Source organism: Manacus candei, unplaced genomic scaffold, assembly GCF_025592945.1.
Source record: "Manacus candei isolate 608988 ecotype Guabito, Panama unplaced genomic scaffold, ASM2559294v1 h1tg000007l, whole genome shotgun sequence".
Taxonomy (NCBI): domain Eukaryota; kingdom Metazoa; phylum Chordata; class Aves; order Passeriformes; family Pipridae; genus Manacus; species Manacus candei.
In genome coordinates, this window is record NW_026138055.1 from 5,246,018 (window position 1) to 5,264,213 (window position 18,196).

At 37.3% G+C, this 18,196-nt stretch overlaps 1 protein-coding gene across 6 annotated transcripts in view; it reads left to right on the forward strand.

The window, feature by feature from the left end:
• SUPT3H (SPT3 homolog, SAGA and STAGA complex component) overlaps positions 1-18,196 on the forward strand; it is a 276,110-nt gene that overhangs the window by 175,066 nt on the left and 82,848 nt on the right. For all 6 annotated transcript variants that reach the window (XM_051811711.1, XM_051811710.1, XM_051811715.1 and 3 more), the window contains exons 4-6: positions 1,416-1,502; positions 2,638-2,728; positions 4,271-4,407. In XM_051811711.1, the coding sequence (XP_051667671.1) occupies positions 1,416-1,502; positions 2,638-2,728; positions 4,271-4,407 (315 nt within the window). The remainder of the gene's footprint in view (positions 1-1,415; positions 1,503-2,637; positions 2,729-4,270; positions 4,408-18,196) is intronic.

An 18,196-nucleotide genomic window follows, 5' to 3' on the forward strand; every position in this document is an offset into this window, starting at 1 on the left:
TGTATGAATTTTAATATTATGAATTTTTAAAGGTGTCTCTCCTTTTGATAACTTTTGTACTGTGCTTGTGATCAGTTTTCCATCACTGGGTAAACAAGGATGAAAGGAAAAAAACCCCTATGAATAAATCTTGCTTTTTGGACAATGATTTTTAATTTTGAGGATAAAGTATATTCCTTGCTGGGAAGCATCCTTTCCATCCCCCCATATCTACAGCGTCACAATTTACACTTAAACAGGTTGTCCAGAGAGGTGGTGGATGCCTCATACCTGGAAACATTCAAGGTTGAGACTGGACAGGGCTCTGAGCAACCTGATCTAGTTGAAGGTGTCCCTGCTCATTACAGGGGGGGTTGAACTAGAGGAACTTTAAAGAGTCCTTCCAACCCAAACCATTGTATAGTTCCATGATCATCTTGGGAATGGGAGCAAATCCCATTAACTTCTTTTGTGCATTTGGGTTGAACTTCCTCAGCTCAGCAGTTTGATAAATATCGTTGTACAAATTTCTAACCAAGGCTACAAGGTTTCTGGCCCTGTGCTAGTTTTGATATGATCCATTAGTGTACAAAACAGCCTGATTTCCTGCACCTACTGAAGGCTGATGGAATTAGTCCCTTAGAAAGAGATTTTTGCTCTTTCCAGCACAATTTGAGGTGTTTAGGGCCTTAAGAGGCAATGGAGTTGAGGACAGTCCATTGCTTCCCACTCCTTTGGCCACCTCTTACCAATTTTCATGGCATTCCTTGCTCAATCCCATGGTTATCACTTTCACAGCTGAAGAGCCTGGTCTACTCAATAAGGTTTTTTAATTCCATCATTAATAGAGTTGTTTTTTCCTATCAATTCATTTTCTCTCTCCCGGATGAAATAAGAGCACGCCTAAAAAAGTTCTTCATGTGAGTCTGGTTTGTACTAATGCTAAGTGAAGTAAGGGTAGAATTTCTTTCAAAAAATACTTAGGTAAGCTGTTTAAAATTAATATTTGTTATTCTAAAAAATTGGGAGAGGGATCAGCCACCCTTCCACAGTTGCAGATAAAGTGCTATGGCAAGAATTTGGCATTTTTACATTGCCTGAGAGAATTATATGTTCATTTTCTGCGCTAAGGAAAGAAAAAAAAAAAGGGGCTGCAGTGCTTTTTAAAAGCAATCATTTTAAATATAAACAAAAAAGCTTTTGCTTGAGATTTGTCAAAAGTCTTTCAGGCTTTTCATGAAATTGTTTTTCACTTCTTGGCGAACAAGAACCGAGTGAGTGACACCTTTGAGAGTCCCAACTTGTGTGTTAGTGCACAACCTGTATTTTGCTATTCAGGACCGTGCAAAATATTATCTGAATTTATTTAAAACAAACCCCGGTGAATAAAGTTTTGAACACTGAAAAAGCCATCCTAATTTATTCATTTATTTTAGTTGCAGCAAGCAGCTGAAGTTTCTCAGATGAGAGGAGCTCGAGTCATCTCTGCTGAAGATCTTCTGTTCTTAATGCGCAAAGATAAGGTACAGTAACAAGACAGAAGTTTTTATTTACATAATCAGCTGCTTATTGTGTTTTCAAGTGTTTGCTTAACCTATGGAAAAGGAGTCCATCATCATGGATAGCTTTATTTAAAAATATAGCTGCTCTGGAGTTGAATCTTATTGTGCACAGGGCAGTCATTCTATAATATTTTAATTAAGTCTTGTCTTTTCCTGTAACTTCAATTATCAATAGATTTTTTTTCACAAAGCTCTAGGGTGGGTAGTGCACCTTCGAGCTCAAAACAATTTCTTAATTAGGTAAAAATATTGATCCTGATCCTTTATATTCCTTTTATTAAAAATCAATAATTCTAATTTCCCCTTGGATATGCAGGGTGTAGATGTGACATTTGACAGTGTGACCATTAGAGTTTTGTCATTTAGACTGTAAATTATCTTTATTTTCTTTTATAATATTTTTTCTGTACTATATCTCTCTAAAATCTCCAGATTTAGGGATGGTCTTGCTTTCTATGAATAGTAACAGGTCAATTGAAAAAAATAGTTTTCTTTCCTCAAATTTCAAAATTCTTAGAACATTATTGTCAGCTATTTTTATCTACATTATTTATTCTTCCTATATCTCCTTTTCTTCCTTAGTTCCTCACTTTCCCTCACTCTTTTCTCTCCTCTTTGTTTTTCTTTCCTCATTTGATAGTTGAAACCTGATGACCAAAACGATTTCAAAACTAAAAACCACTAACACGTGAAAACCAATTGCAGTTTCTTTATCTGATATGAGCCATAAGGCTGTACTGAAAAGAGCAGTTAATATGGATGTCAAAGTTCATGGAAATATGCATTTCTAGGCTTGAATTTCCAAACTTGAGTAAAGATTTTAGAATGCCCTAAAGAAACCTTATCGCTGAATTTCTCCTTTCTGAAAGTCAAACCCATTTCTCTCTCTAAGCAAGGTACCAAGGAGTTAAAATAAACAATATTTAATGTTTAATTTCTATTTACCTTGAGGTATTTTCTATGTATGGATTTTCTGCAGAATCAAAAATTATGAACATTTTAACAATTATATTTACTGACTAATGATTTGCACATTACAGTTAATTTAAATAAAAAAATATTATACTAATTAATGTAAATGTATTTTTTTTCTCAGAAGAAGCTTAGAAGGCTACTTAAATACATGTTTTTTCGAGACTACAAATCTAAAATTGTCAAAGGAATAGAAGAAGATGACCTCCTCGAAGGTAGAAAAAAGAAATTACTTAATTTGGGAGAGGCTTGATGTTTTATAAATATGCTGAACAGCTCAATGCAAAGTACTGCTAGCTTGCTTAATAGTTAGAGACACACAACTAGTGTCTTTAGAGGAATTTGTTTGAAAATCTCTGCTTTTGCATTTGAAATACTTCTAAAGTGGGTATCTACCACCTGCAATCGAATGAACATTTGTTAAATTATTGTCAAAAGGTTTTGGCATATTTAAAAAAACATCCCATAATCTGAAATCACTGAATACTAATATATGACCTGGGTCTTTTTTTTCACTGTGGTTTAACATTTTATACTTCGAATCTGTAACGTAAAGAATGGGAAACACTTCTGTTTCCCCATTCCATGAGCAAGTCACTGATTTTATAACCAATGCATTTAAAGGAAAAGCTCTTTGAATTAAAAATATATTAATTTATGCCATATAATTTGCTGATATAAGGTTTTGTTGATTTATATTGACATTAGATTTAACATTTCCGTTGTAAAAAGTCAAGTTAAAACTTATCATAGCAAATCTAAACCTTTCCATACTGTTACAACATCTAACAATGTCCATACACAACTTTTTGTATTTAACTTATTTCCTTTCTCAGAGCCTTTTATTATTTTTTCCCTTACAATGAATTCCTTGTATTTGGTTCCTCTGAGCATCCACACTGATGTTAGATAAACATTGTACTTCTTGCTTTGACTTAATCAAGCTGTGGATAAATTTTTATCAACTCATTTGAGATTTAATTTGCCTGTGGCATTTTATTTTCACCACACATGAAAAGGTATCTTTTTGTGCAAGTAATGTGGCAGTATCACTTCTTACCTGACAGCTTGGGGTTTTAATACTTAAGCTTGTGGCACTACTTAAATGAATAAACAATTTTCCTAAGTTGTTTATATGCTCATGAAATGCTTCCTAAACACAGTTTATCCTGAAATTAAAGTTGCATTTTCTGTCAGGCTTTTGTAATTGAAGCCATTAATTTTGTTTTGTGACTTGAATGCTTTTGTAGCTGCTCTTCTGTTTAGAACAACAGAGATCACAGAGATCACCCTGCCAGGGTTCTCCAGGTTTTACTGCAGAGCAGTGGTCCATCACCTCTGGAACTGCATCCTAGTGTGTGTTAGGGTTTGCTTTAAGCTGTAGGTAATGAGGATGTTCTTCATGTGTTGAGGGAAGAGCATTTCCTCTATATATTCTGCTCTATGAGTTAGGTTCTTTTGTGTATACAAAGAGGGGTAGTTTCTTTTCCATCTGTATCTGCTGTGGATTCTTTGGTGAGAAGTAATGATATAGGAGCAGCAGGTTTCTCTAGATCATGAAGAAGCTAGGTTATACCAGAAAACACTAAAGGTAATTTTTTACCATCACTGCAGAGTAGTGACCTTGGTCAGGTAGCACAGCTCGTTTGAGGGGACAGTAAGAACAGGCCCTTTTCTGCATTGTGCTGATTCTAAAACATCAGTTGATGTTTGGAGAAGCCAAATAAGTTTGTTATTCTTTTCTTGTCTTCGTGAAGACAAATTCAACAGTAATAACACCAACAAAAGACAGAAGCTTGCTCAAGACTTTCTCAACTCCATTGACCAGACTGGAGAGCTCTTAGCCATTTTTGAAGATGATGAGATTGATGATGTCAAGCAAGAGCGAATGGAGGTAATTCTTTTCTTTCAACTCCAGCAGAGGAAACTGTGAAATATTTCATACATCACGTTGGTCTGATGCTTTTTTCATGCTGCATATTAAATCATTGGTACATGTTTTTTTTTCCTTTTGCCCAGATGGTGTAAAGGAATCCTATTTCCATATTTTTCCTATTCCTTCTAATGTTTCCTGATATCTAAGCACACATGCTGAGAAGGAAGATTACAAAAGGGTAGTTATGGATCTTTATGTCTGCCATGTATTTGCATTTCCTTTCTGTAGAAAGCAGATTCTATTTATAAACATTTCACACACATTTTTCACAATCATTTTTTTCTTTTGCATTATTCCTCTCATTAGAAAATTGTTCAACAGCATTTGAGGACTCTTTTCTTATAACACAGCTGAAATTAAAATATTCTGTGCAAACATGCTTCAGTATAAGCTCTACTCTCTGTCCTTCTTTCAACTCCCATTTTCTGATCTCTATGTAGTTATGAAAAGTTCTGTCTACGTTACAGAATGCAGCCCCACATCACTCTCATAAAGCTCAGTGGAATCAAGAAGCAGCATAGCTGTGGTAGCACGAAAGTCTGTGGTTCTGGCTAAATTTTCTGTAGATGGACAGGACTACCCTGTCCTTTTGATAGTTTTGTCTATCACCCCAGTTCATGTTTAATTGCTCAATTCCTCCTTGTGTCTTCTGTGGGCAACTAGATGTCAAGGGCAAAACTGTGCTGGGAGCACACTCACAGTTCCAGACCAACATTTAAGCCAATTTCCATCCATTTTTAGGCAGCAATATAGAATACATGGCTGTTGGAAATTCGTTATTTGTAGAGTGGTTTTTATACCCTTTTGGTGGGTGCATTGGTTGATTTTCTTCTCTGTGCTGAGATGGCTCGTGTTTGAGAGTATTTGTGTGTTTAATTGTGACTACTAGGGCCTCATTTCTCTTTCAGGATTTCATGGAAAATTCTAGAAAATAATGAAGTTTTTATCCTGCTCAAGTTGTAATTCTGCATTTTTTCTTCTTAATGGGGCCTCTTTTCAGAACTGCGACATTCCCAATCTTGTTTCCTCTTCTTTCTCCCCTCTGATGGGAAGAAATCAAAACCTAGTGAAGAACCCCTTCCCTCTAAAAATTTGGCAAGGAAGGAATCCCATTTTCCCCCAGCTGAGAATTAGTGTCATCGAACAGTTGTTCCGAACCACTGTTTGTGTTTTGGAAACCGATGGTTTCTTTTCTTTAATTTCTTATTTATTTATTTATGCAAAATGTTATGTTTTGCATAAAGGCAAAAGGCAGGCAAATCCTTTGAGCTTGTACAGCATTCTTTTGAATGAATGGGTTATGTGCTTGGCTTTAGATTCTCTTCTATCATTCTGGCGTAATAGTTTTCTGGTCTAAAAAACTACACAATTTGATAAAAGTATGAAGTTCCTTGTTCTAGGCAAGGGCAAATCCGATTCTATGTTTGTCTGTCAAGGAATGTGTGTCTGTGATTAGGTATTTGTCTTTCATCTGACTACATGTTTTGTTTTTTATCACTAGACTGTAATTCACTAACTGTAGCGTGTGTATATATATACACACATATATATATATGTCAAGTAATTCTTCTCACTATTGCTTGACTTTATTACATATTGTGAAGTGTTGATATTTCCATGTTAAAAAAAGGAAGAAAAAAAGACAAAAGAAAAATCAAGGTCTTATTTATAATAGATTCTTGAAGACAGTACTATGTATTTTCTGTCTTGTTAGTCTCTAAAACTAATGACAAAACATGAAAGACAGTTTGAAACATGCTACTCAAAATGTTTAATGTATTTTTGGCTTTGTTTCATTTGGGATTTTGTTGTCACTTTGAGGTGGGTGGAAAGGAATTAAAGATACTAGGAAATGTGATCCATTCCTAGAGGAAGAGTTGTTAGTGGATGGGCTAATCTCCTGAATCCCATTTGCTTTGTGCAGTAGATTGTTTAATCCATGCTAAGTTTTGAAGGAAGTCCAGTGGACGCTTTAACAGTGTTCTTTGAGGAATTAGTGTACTTAAATCATGAACTGCAATCTAAAGGCAATGTTCCTTTTAGGTATCAATTACCTCAGAAATGTGTGGTTATCTTGGTTTGGACAACTGTAAATGATTTCAGTTCCACTTTGCCTTAGGCCAAAATCATGCTAAGTTGTCCGGAGCAGATGATAAACATGTATTTCTGATGTCATTATGGGCTAAACAGGGCATGATTATTTAGCAATATGGTTTCAGTTATGATACAAAATGCAAATATTGTTTATGCTAATTTCTTTTAAAACATTTCATAAAATTGGAGCTAAGCCTTCATGTGATTGCTTGCAGTGCTGTGAGGTCTATTCCATATTTGTACCATGGAGGAGTAGGCAAAGCTTTGCTGAAAACATTACTAAAGGGGAACAAACAATTCTATACTTCTTTGACTAAAACACACCCACCAATGCTGTCATATTAGTAAGAAAGGGCACTCTTCTAGGAGTGTATATAGAACTTACTGGTGTATCCTGTGATTTTAAATTGAAGCAAAGGGACTGTCTCTGAAACAGTAATACCAACAATGTGCAAAGGAACATGGACTACTCTTAAAATACAGGACAGAATTTAAGAACAAAATTCATGTTGCTTGTTATAACACGTGATTATTTTATCAATACGTTAAAATTAGATGACTTAACATAATAATAATAGTATTAAATGGTGGCAAACCAACCGAGTGTATTGGCAAAATCAAAACAAAATAAAAACTGGAATAGCAACTCTGTCTCACCCCATAACAGTGACTATTTTGCCCTCCTGAGGTAGCAGTAAAGCACTAGTGAAACACTTGTCCAAGTTAGGAACAGTTATAGAGGGAATAAACAATTCTCAGTCATAGCTGTAATTGAACTGTGCACATGAAGGAGAGATGGATCATAGAAATCGTTTTTATAATGGGTGACAGTCTCTTGAGCTACATGAATGGCAATGCACCCACATTCTTCTTCCTCTGTACAGGTTGGGCTGTGGAATAGCCAGAGCTGATGGTGGTTGGGAATTCCCTTCCTTTGCCTGCTGTGTGACAGAATCCACAATAAACAAAACCTTGCTAGTGGATTGCAATTTGGCTTTCCTCTGTCTCTTAAAAATCATTTAGAGAGGAGAGTTATATTCCTCTGGGATATGGCTGAATGGGGGTGGGAAGAAGGAACATGTTCATTTAAAATCTTTGAACTTTTCCTTATTTGCAGTTCGGGTAGAGATACAATTTTGAGTGTCCTTATGTTGCTCCTCTGAACCTCTTGACTTCCTGTCCATAGTTAAACCAATTGCAGGTTTGGCTGTTATTTTGTGAATTGTAACTCTAGTTCTATTTTTTTCTGTTAGAACCACTATCAAATTCTGCATTTCACGTTGCTCAAGTCGCAAGTGTAGCTGCTTTAAAACTTCGGTCAACATAATTGCAAAGCTGAATTCCCAGTAATACTGGAAAGACCCATTTTTTATCGTTTATTTTATAGCTCCAATACCTCCCCCAGGAAGAAAAAGTCTTGCCATCAGAAAACTGGACTGACACAAAGGAATGCATAGAGCATCACGCTGTGAATGCTCTGTTTCACTTTTATTCCCATAGGATTAGGAGAAACACCATTCATCTGTCACTCTGACTGCTAGTTTAGGGGTATATTTCCAACACTCATATGTTAAATGGCAATAATTCAGTTGCAGTAGCTACCATAATGCTTTCATAGTACATTGCAAGTTTGAATAAACAGTGGAGGGAAAATAACTTCCCTACAAGAATAGACTGCCTTGAAAGCCAGCTGGAAGCCAGCAAAATAGTAAAACTAAGTTATCCCTACTTTGTGGTTTTTTTGTGAGGGGTTGGAACTAGATGATCTTTAAGGTCCTTTCCATCCCAAACTATTCTGTGATTCTATGATTCTGTGATTTGTGTATTGTCCTATGAATTACATTAGATATTTAAAAACTACAGGGGCTCCAGAAGAGCTGGAGAGGGACTTTGGACAAGGTCATGGAATGATGGGACAAGGGGGAACAGCTTCAAACTGATGGAGGGTCAGTTTAGATGAGCTGTAAAGATGAAGTTTTTTACAATGAAGGTGGTGAGGCACTGGCCCAGGTTTTCCAGAGGGGTGATGGATGCCCCACCTCTGAAAACATTCAAGTAAGGTTTGACAGGACTTTGATCAACCTGATTTAGTTGTAGATGTTCCTGCTAATTGCAGGGAGGATGGACTAGATGGCCTCTAAAGGTCCCTTCCAACCCAAAATATTCTATGACTCCACGAACTCCTGGGATCCAGCAGAGCCAGGAGCTCTCTCCACCACGCAGTTTGGATGTGGCCACTCTCTTTGGGATTCTTGGAGAGCATTAGCATGGGCACAGGTTGCTCTGTGGTGACTACCCTCAGGCTGAGGTCATGGACCTCGGGTCTTTTAACTGGGAGATGAAAATTTGAGGGCATAATTCAGAAATAAACAGCTGTGAGCTCTTCTCTTCAGGGTGGATCTGAAAGATGGTGTTGAAGTACTCAGATTCATTGTACTAATTTGGAAAAGATGTACAAAGAAAATAAGCAGGAAATTATTTAGAAAGAGCTCTGAGGCCTTTCAGTACTACTATGCTCATTTCGCTGGCAAAAATTATGCCAGTGTAAGTGCTGTGTGGGGTCATTACTCTTTAGGGAGTATCTGTTCCTGCAGGGTGTATCAATAACAAACTGGAATTTGATTTAAAAGCCCATATGGGAAGTACAGACAACACACACTTATTAGGAACTGCATGCTGGAAGATAAACTAAGATATTTTCTTTTACTAAGCATTGATTCTCAGAGCACATCTTTTTTGCTATCTAATTTTGATGGTAAACTTATTTTTCTTCTCAAAGAATTATTTTTTTACTTCTTTGCTGATTTAAGATTCTTGTCAACAAAATCTATATTTTGGGGTGGAATCTTTGCATTTTGTTCAGCGATGTCTTCTGTTATCTCACAATATGGTGCCCTAATCTAATAATTTATTAATTTTTAGAATCACAGTTTATAAGTCCTAAACCTTTTTTTTTATTTTAAACAGCTACACCCTATGAAAGAATGTATCTTGGGGTAAGATTTGACTGCAGATGAAAATGTTAAAATTTGGTTTGTGTTTTTGCATGTGAGCAGAAATCTGCCACTGTCACTACTGGAGACCCCAGCAGTATAAATAGTGGAGTTTGGAGATTTATTCAGCTGATTAGGTGTTTGTATCTTCTTTACAGTGAGCTACACAGTTCTGTGCCCTCCCCTGGATGCTTGCAGGGAATTCCTCTGCGTTGTCGGTGACCATTCTGCTTCTATCCTGGCCCTGTGTGGTCAGTGGAGGCTGAAAGACTCAGATAAAAAGTATTAGAAGTAGAAGAGGCTTGAATTTTGAGGAACTAATAAAGGGATGAAGTATATATGCCTACAGGTACGTGAGGTTGCTCAGATTCACTTGAGGATAGGAGTGTAATCCCTGGAGTTTTTTCTGCTGTCTTCAAAATATACTCTCACAAATCTGTCATCTGTTTGTCTTGTGCTGCTCCACGTACAGGATCACAGCGTTCTGGTGTTCCGTCATTTACACCAGTTACTCAAATTTCTTTAAACTTATAGAGGACAGGTTTAGATTAAGTATTAGGGAGAAATTCTTTGCTGCGAGGGTGATGAGGCACTGGCACAGGTTATCCAGAGGAGCTGTCTCTGCCCCATCCCTGGAGGTGTTTAAGGTCAGGTTGGATGGGGCTTTGAGCACCCTGGTCTAGTGGAAGGTGTTCCTGCCTATGGCAGCAGGTTGGATGGAAATGATCTTCAATGTCCCTTCCAACCCAAACCGTTCTAAGATTCTTAGTTATGGCCTTAAATTTTAAAACATTAAGTTCTTTCAAACAAAGAAAATAGAAAGTAATGTTCCTTATTCTTTACCAAATATTGTCCAATATAGGCAAAGTGGTAGGACACAGAAGGACAAGCCATACCATTAAAACTTTATGTCTTATACATTATTTACAGATTAAATAATTGCAGCCCTAAATGTAAATCAATATCATACTCACCCACGAGTCCTGTCAAGATAGGAGGAGATTTTCTCGGGTTTGGAAAGGGATTTATAGTGGCTAGGTAAGGTACTCAAAGAGGAGTGGGAAAGTTCCTCCTCAAGGACACTACACCCTTGGGACACTGATTAAAAAAAACCAAGATCTCATTTTCCCAGCCCCTTAAGCTGCTCTGAGAGCTCAGTGCATCACTACAAGTTGGGCTGAATTTCACTTAACTGTACCTACCTAAAAGTTTAAACATCTCAGTAACTTAGACTGTCTTCTGTACTCAGAAATGAGAGAGAAACAATCCGGGGAGAAGTTAATTTCCTAGATGAGAGGGAAAAATACCTTTTCTTTGCTTTTTATTTTTTTTTTCATTCCCAGAAACATCTTGAGTTACATATAAGTGTAGTTCATCAGATGTTAGGAAAAGTACTTCTGGTGCCTTGGGGGGTGATTCTCTTTGGAGACTCAGGTTCTGTGTATGCACTGGGACCTTGGTGGTACAATAAGAAAATGTAACGATGATCTCTAATAGACTTTAAGGTCACATCAGCTCCCTCTTTACTATTTAATGCTTTTGATATACATAGATGCCAAGATTAAAAAGAATGTAGATGAAACATCAATCAAGACAAAAGCCTTTATTCTCTAGGCAATGTTTTCTTTTTTTTTTTTTCAATATTGCAAAATGGAAGTTGTGAATGCAAATATAGAAGGAATTAATTTCACTGCATCAGTCCATTCAGTGTTTCCAGATGAGTGTGAAGAGAGCACAGCAAGTAGTGTCTCAACTCTAAATTTGCTGTCTGGGCATCAAAGTATTTGTAAGCATTATTGGGTATAAAAATAAGCCTGCTGGTATTAATGGTTTCTCTGATTACACATTGCTTGGGAATGTTTGGGATAGTGGGAAAACACTGTTTCTCTTGGGTAATGGTTGAATTGGTTAAAACTAAGCAGAAAATAAACAGAAACAGTTTTTCCTTATTATCTATATGCCTGTAAATGTTGTGTCATTCTTGTTGGAATGGGAAAAAGGTCCTGAGTGGAAAAAAATTTCTTGTTACAGCCAGCATCCATAGACTTTTTTCACTGCAACAAATTTTAGATTATTGGGTTTTTTTCTCGCATTGGGGTTGCTTGCTATGGTTACATAAAGTGACCTATTTGTTTGGGTCTTCAGTCCTGTTAAAATATTGGGTTTTTTAGAGCATTTCAGTGAATGTTACTCATAGTTCAAGTTTAGGCAGTTTTACTGGGAGGGCAAGGTGTTATTTGCTTTTCTGTCTTTTAGTTGTTTGAGTATTTTTTTGCCACTGTTTACTTTCTCTGAGGAAGATTCTGGGCTGTTGTATTTTGTATTTTTGACACCCAAACAACTGTGTTTTAACTTAATTTTTGGAAGGAAACTTTATATACATACATTATTTATATCTCTGATTAAATGTAGACACACATACATATAAACAGTATTTCCATGGAGAATTTGATTAGGAGCCAAATATAAGACTAACAAAACATTCTCCTTCAAAGTGTATTTAATACTGTGTTTATTTGTGATCCTGTGTGTAACATGTTTGTTGCTTATGTATATTAATCACCATGTATTGGTACTCAAAATACACTCATTGTTTATGTCAACTTTGAAGAATTGGGAACAAGGATCAATGGTAAAGTCTGACAAAGATCCATTGGTAGAAGGTTATTTTAATTGCTATCATCCTTTAAAGTAATTAAACAAATTGGTGCTGATAAAGATTTGCCTTTCTGAGGTTGTGTAGAGATGCAATAATGCAAATTTTTTACACGACAGGATGTAATTCTGGAGCTTTGAGGGGGTAGTTATTTTTTCAGGTCTTTGAACCTTTACTTAGCAAATCGCTAATCTTTGAAGCTCCATTAAGCCTAATAGTTAAGTCTTTACTGACTGAAGAAGAAATGACAACTGTTTATTTCTTAGGGTAAGATGTCAACCAGGTCTACACTGAGAACAGCTCTATAATCTCGAGCTTTCCAGAAAGAATTCATCACTCAAATAAAACCATTTTCAAGACTGTTTTGCACAGGATTCACAAAGCTCAAAAGGAAAATCCAGGGAGTTGTAAGATGAATGAATGAATTACCCTTGACATTCCCTGTTGTCATGTCTTGCAAGGAAGAGATTTTCTATCTTCACTATTGTTAAGAGCAAGACTGAAACCTCAGCACAGAGACCCTTTTTTTGGCATAAATCTTCACAACCACCCCATTCTCTCACTCCCACCTGTGAAGCTCCATGGGGCAGGAGCACCTTGAGTCATCAGCCACTGTTTGACCAAGTTCCAGTGTGCACTCCTGGATTTCTCTTTCCTTCCATTTAAGGATTCATATCACAAAAAGTTTTGTGTGGAAGAAAATACTATCTTGGAACAAATTCAGATAATAGAGGAAGGTTCCCTATGGCATGAAATAGAAGGGGATTTGATGGAGTTCTGCTTCAACTGCTGCAGAAAAGAGGGGTCTGAGATGTAACAGGCAAGGTCGTGGATTTAACAGATAGGTGAGAACAGTCACAAACCAATATTAAGGAAAGGATTTTTTCCTGCTTAATCCATAGAAGGCTCATGCATGCCCTCAACCTAAGGCAGTGTCAAGCTCATTTATCTGTAGTTTCATTTATCTGCTATTTCTAGACATGAAAGGTGTAGAAGAGAAGCCCCATTTTCCTCTCCTTACTCTCTATATCCACTGAGGGAACAACACTGCCCTTCTCAATATTAGACTCCAGCTGTGAACTACACCCTAGTTTGAATCAAGCCCATGGGTTGGCCTTGCAAATACCTTCTACAAAATCACTAAGAATCCCTTTCTTTCCCACTGGCATTTACCCTCTAGTAGCAGACTGAGCAAGCTGTGTGTCATCAAAGCCTCTCCATCCAGTCTGCAGCATACAGACAATAGAGAGGAGCACTGGAAGTAGTTTTCAGGCTGTATTCCAGCTAAATATAGCCAAAATGAGCTCAGATCTATTGAATTGCACAATTTAATGGGGAAAAAAGTCTATTGAAGGTTATTGAATACAAAGACGTTGCGTTTGGTTAAAGAAGTGCTCCAGCCACAGATTGCTGGGTGCTGCATATTCAGGAAAATAATTACTGTAAGCTTATCTTGAAATTACACTAATCATCAGCCCTTACTGTTGGAACCTGGGCTAATTGGAGATTTGTTCTGTCCCTCGTTGTGTATATTTGATCTTTGCTTTTCTCCTTTTGTTCTTGGTTTGGCATTTTGTTTTTCCTTTTTCCTTCTGACCACAGAACTAGCCAGACTGGTGCAGTTTTTCTGCTCAGAAGTAAAGAGGTCAGTTTACCAGCTCCTGGGCTGTATTGCCTGTCACATATGATTGAATTCAGATAGGATTTTGTGATCCTGTGTCACAGGCACTTAAGCAAAAAATCGAAAATCCCGTGATTCACTCAATATTCACTATCTCTGTATTGTCATCTTCCTTTGAGTAAATTCCAGTCTAAAAACCAGCATACCACAAGATTTGATTACCTATTTCCCAGTTACTCAGGTCAAGTGTTGTCATTTTATGTTCTCATTTGCAAAGCCACCAGAGGCCAAACCTTCCCACCTACATTCACACTCGAGTTCAGATGTCACAAGGAAAGCCAAAGGATCTGTTGCCTACAGGGAAGGTCATAAAGATAATCCAATACTAAGCACATTGCTTCCTATTGAATCAAGAGGTATATGAGAAATACCAGCATTTTTACTTTTAAAACTCATTCTGATAGGACTACACTTGTAACCTGATAGACTATCCCTAAAATGGAATCCTATGGCTGATTTTTTATAGGAGATATCATTTTAGTACTGGGAGTAAGAATAAGAACACAAGTACAATGACAAATACCAGGTATGCATGTTAAAGTGATTTTACTTTATCGACTTCCCATATAAATTAATATGGAAGGAAATAAAGTAAGTGCAAGACATCTCATAACCACAGTAGTTGCTTCCCCTTGTGCTGCATTTTCTTGAAGCATAAACAAGGCAGGGGGTTGGAACAAGATGGCCTTTAAGATCCCTTCCAACCCAAACCATTCTGTGAATCTGTGATTCTCCTTATGCATTAAACTCAGACTTGATTAGCTGTTGGATCTTATAAACTAAATAAAAGCAGTAATTCATAGCATGGCAAATAAACACTGAGTCATGATCCACAGCAGTCCAGTCTCTGGAAAGTGGGCCTGTCATTCACAGGGACCTTTTTGATAGAATGGAAAAATGGGCTGACATGAAGGTCAGCAGCAGTAAATGTGGGATGCTGTAACCCCATGCACCAGTACAGCTTGTGGGCCAACCCTGCACTGGGCTGTGTCAGCAAGAGGTCAATATCCCCTGCCAACAGGTCAAGGGAAACAATGCTTCCCCATTATTTGGCACCTCTGAGACCACGTCTGGAATCTGTGTCCAATTTTGTGCTCCCAAATACAAGAAGGACTTTGAAACACTGAAGCAAGTCTGGCAGAGGGTCACCAAGAAATTTAGAGGGTACTTGACAAAATGAGGAAAGACTGGGAGGCAAGAGCTTGTTCAGCCTGAGAAAGAGGAGGCAAAAGGGAAAATTCATTGCTGTTTACAACCGACTGATGACAGGGTATGGAGGAGATGGAGCCAGACCTTGCTTCAAAGTGCATGGTGAAGGACAGAGTTTGAACTGATATGTAATAGGAGTAAAACAGTACTGAGCAAAGGTTGAAACTGGTTGGTCAGAGAGACTGAGGAAGTCTCCACCTTTGGTGATACTCCAAACTTGACTGGTCAGGGTGCTAAACCACTTCATCTAACTGGACCCTTTTTTGAACAAACTAGAGATCTCTGGAAAGGTCCCAAACCTTTTCTGGTGTAAATTATTGTACCATCCTATGCTTCTGCACTGAAGTTTCCCATTTCAGATATTAAAATGTCAGGTGGGGTGGAAATAGAAGAGCTTTTATAAAACACATAGATGATAAACCATCTCAAATTTCTAAAAACTGTTCAAAAATCTAGGTAGCGTATAATTGGACTTTTCAGCTTCTGCACTTTCTGTAATCTGTAACTGCTGGTATTTCCTGGAATAGACGTTTTATGTACATAAGGAACAGGGTTTTCTGTCTTTCATTTTGTCTCAGCCGTTGTGGTTTATTTTATCTGTGGTGTTGCTTGCTGTATTCTTCCGTAAGAATATGATCTGGCTGCTGTGCAAAATTGCACTGGGTGAGAGCTTCACACGTGTGCCACAGCCATGGGATCAGGAACACTAAGATTTGAGCATCTCAAGTGTCTGTTGAAATGGTGAAGTAAAACAATTAAACTCTAGATGTTGCAAAATGGGAGATGAATCCTTACCCAATCCACTGGAAAAAGGACCCACAATGTTTCTAACAGAGCAGTGCAGGTGGTGTGCTGGCATAGTTTATTCCCTCTACACAAGGAGCATCTTTCCATTTGGATGTTTAGCCTCTCAAGCTTTACATTTTATCACCTCTATTCCTTTGTTTTGCTCTACCATCTTTGTTCAAAATTGAGGATACCTAGACAGGTACACACTTTCATTAAATTAATCAGAAAAGGTTATTTTAATTTGGATAATCAGGAAAAACAGTAACAGTTCTCATTTTCAGATAGTTACCTTACATAAAGTCCTCATGGAGATGTACACGTAGAGTTTGTTATTACAGATACTCATGGGATCAGCGTTTGACTCTATTAATAATCTGGGATTTGCATTAAACTAACTTTAAAACATGAAAAAAAACTAGGCATTGCTGCTGCTTTGGCTTGAAAAAGTGAATCCACAACTAGACCTAAATTTTCCAGGAAAACAAGACCGTAATACTGTCATTAGCAAAAATACCAATTTTGCACAGAGAATAAATTTAGAAAATAATTTATGCGAAGATCTTTATCAAGTAGGGAGCCATGGGATTCTTTTTGAGCAGAAAAAAAAAATATTTTCAGTTGAATGTTTGGGTTATGACTTCAGAGGTAACTCTTTTAGCTTTTTTACAGAGGTAGTGGCTTTTAGAATTTCTGTGCCATAGTGGTGTCTGTGCATCTGGTGTGCTAAAGGAGATTTCTTTAAAGGCAATGGTAAGAAAGCAGTGCAAAGTGGTCATACAAAAAATACATTGATGCATATATTTTATTCTCACATAATTCTGTAACATCTTTTCCAGACTCTTCTTTTGAATGGCACATGTGAGGGGCAAAGACACTCCTTGGTAGGAGCGTTAAGTGCTGTTGAAACTTTGCCTCCGGAACTTCGGAAACAGTCATTAAATTTGGGTTTCCATCTGATCAAACGAACGAAGGACGGGTAGGCTCTGTCAGAGGGCTGGATTTTATTTCCCAAGGCTAACAGCCATTTCCAGGACTTTGTCAGACCTACTGAGAGTTTTTTTCTCCCATTGTCAGATGGTATTATTTAAAATCAGTTCATCCACTTGTGTGGGATCCATATCCTATATCATACAGCGACTCTGACAAGAAGATGCTTTTACTAGGAGTGTTATTCAAAGCACTGTTGATTTTCTCAGGCTTCAGACATCTGCAGAAAAAGCTTGTAGAACATACAGCATCTGGTATCGAGTCCTCGCTCCTTACACAGACCATATCAAACAGCTTGGAAACGGAACACGTTCCCTACATCCGCTTGGAAATCACTTTTTTTATGTTTATTGTAGATGTATTAGCTGTCAGCTCATATCATCAGCTAATTATTTTATATCTGAAAATTGTAATAGCAGCCTCAGATGTACTAAAGTCAGACAGATTTCCAGCTACTAATCACACCCTTCTCAAAATGGGAGTTAACTCTTGGTGTGCCCCAAGGCTGGAGATCTGATTCCTGGTTCCAGTATTAGAGAAATGCATTAGTGAGGTGGTTGCTGTGTCTGTCAGCCTTGGTACCCTGAACCGTGTTCTAAAGAAAGAGACAAAAAATGCTGAAGAGACATTGGCATCTTTGAGAAATAGTAGATTTGACTATAAAAGTGTCAGAAAAATTCAGAAATCCCGAGGAAGCCAAGATGCCACCAGTGAAGGGTAATTTTTCTCCAGGATGTGTGATGGTATGAGGATCTACAGCAACTTCTAACAGTGCAGTCAAGTAATTGATGCCAGACTGTGGCTGTCAGTGTTCCTGCACTGTGAGCACCTTTAATTCCAAATACACTTAACCTTCAAAACTGTGCTTCAAAATCCTGTTGTTAAAGACATTGTTCTTTGCATCCCAATGATATTAAATTGTTAAGTATAGTATTTCGACCTTTTTCCATTTTTCTATGGGTAGGGATATGTGATTTTTTAAATTTTTCTTTTTTTCATAGATCTTGGTACCCCTCTGCTTCCCTAAAACCACCTAACCCTCCATTTCAGCCTGAACCTCCAGGAAAATCTAAATGGAATGTGAGGAATCCTTAGAGACATGAACAGGTTTTGACGTCTCCAAATTCCAAAATTAAGTAATTTTCATTTTCAGATTATATTTACAAAGCTTTCAGTGGCCAGCAATAAGAATATCAATCTTAACTATGGCATATACTTAATGTTTTTATAACTGAATTTGAACAGCAATTAGAGATGTGACCTCCTTTTCAGGAGGAACTCATGCAAAGTTCTTGAATTCAAGGCTTTCTACCTTTTAAAAATCAAAACTGGAATAAA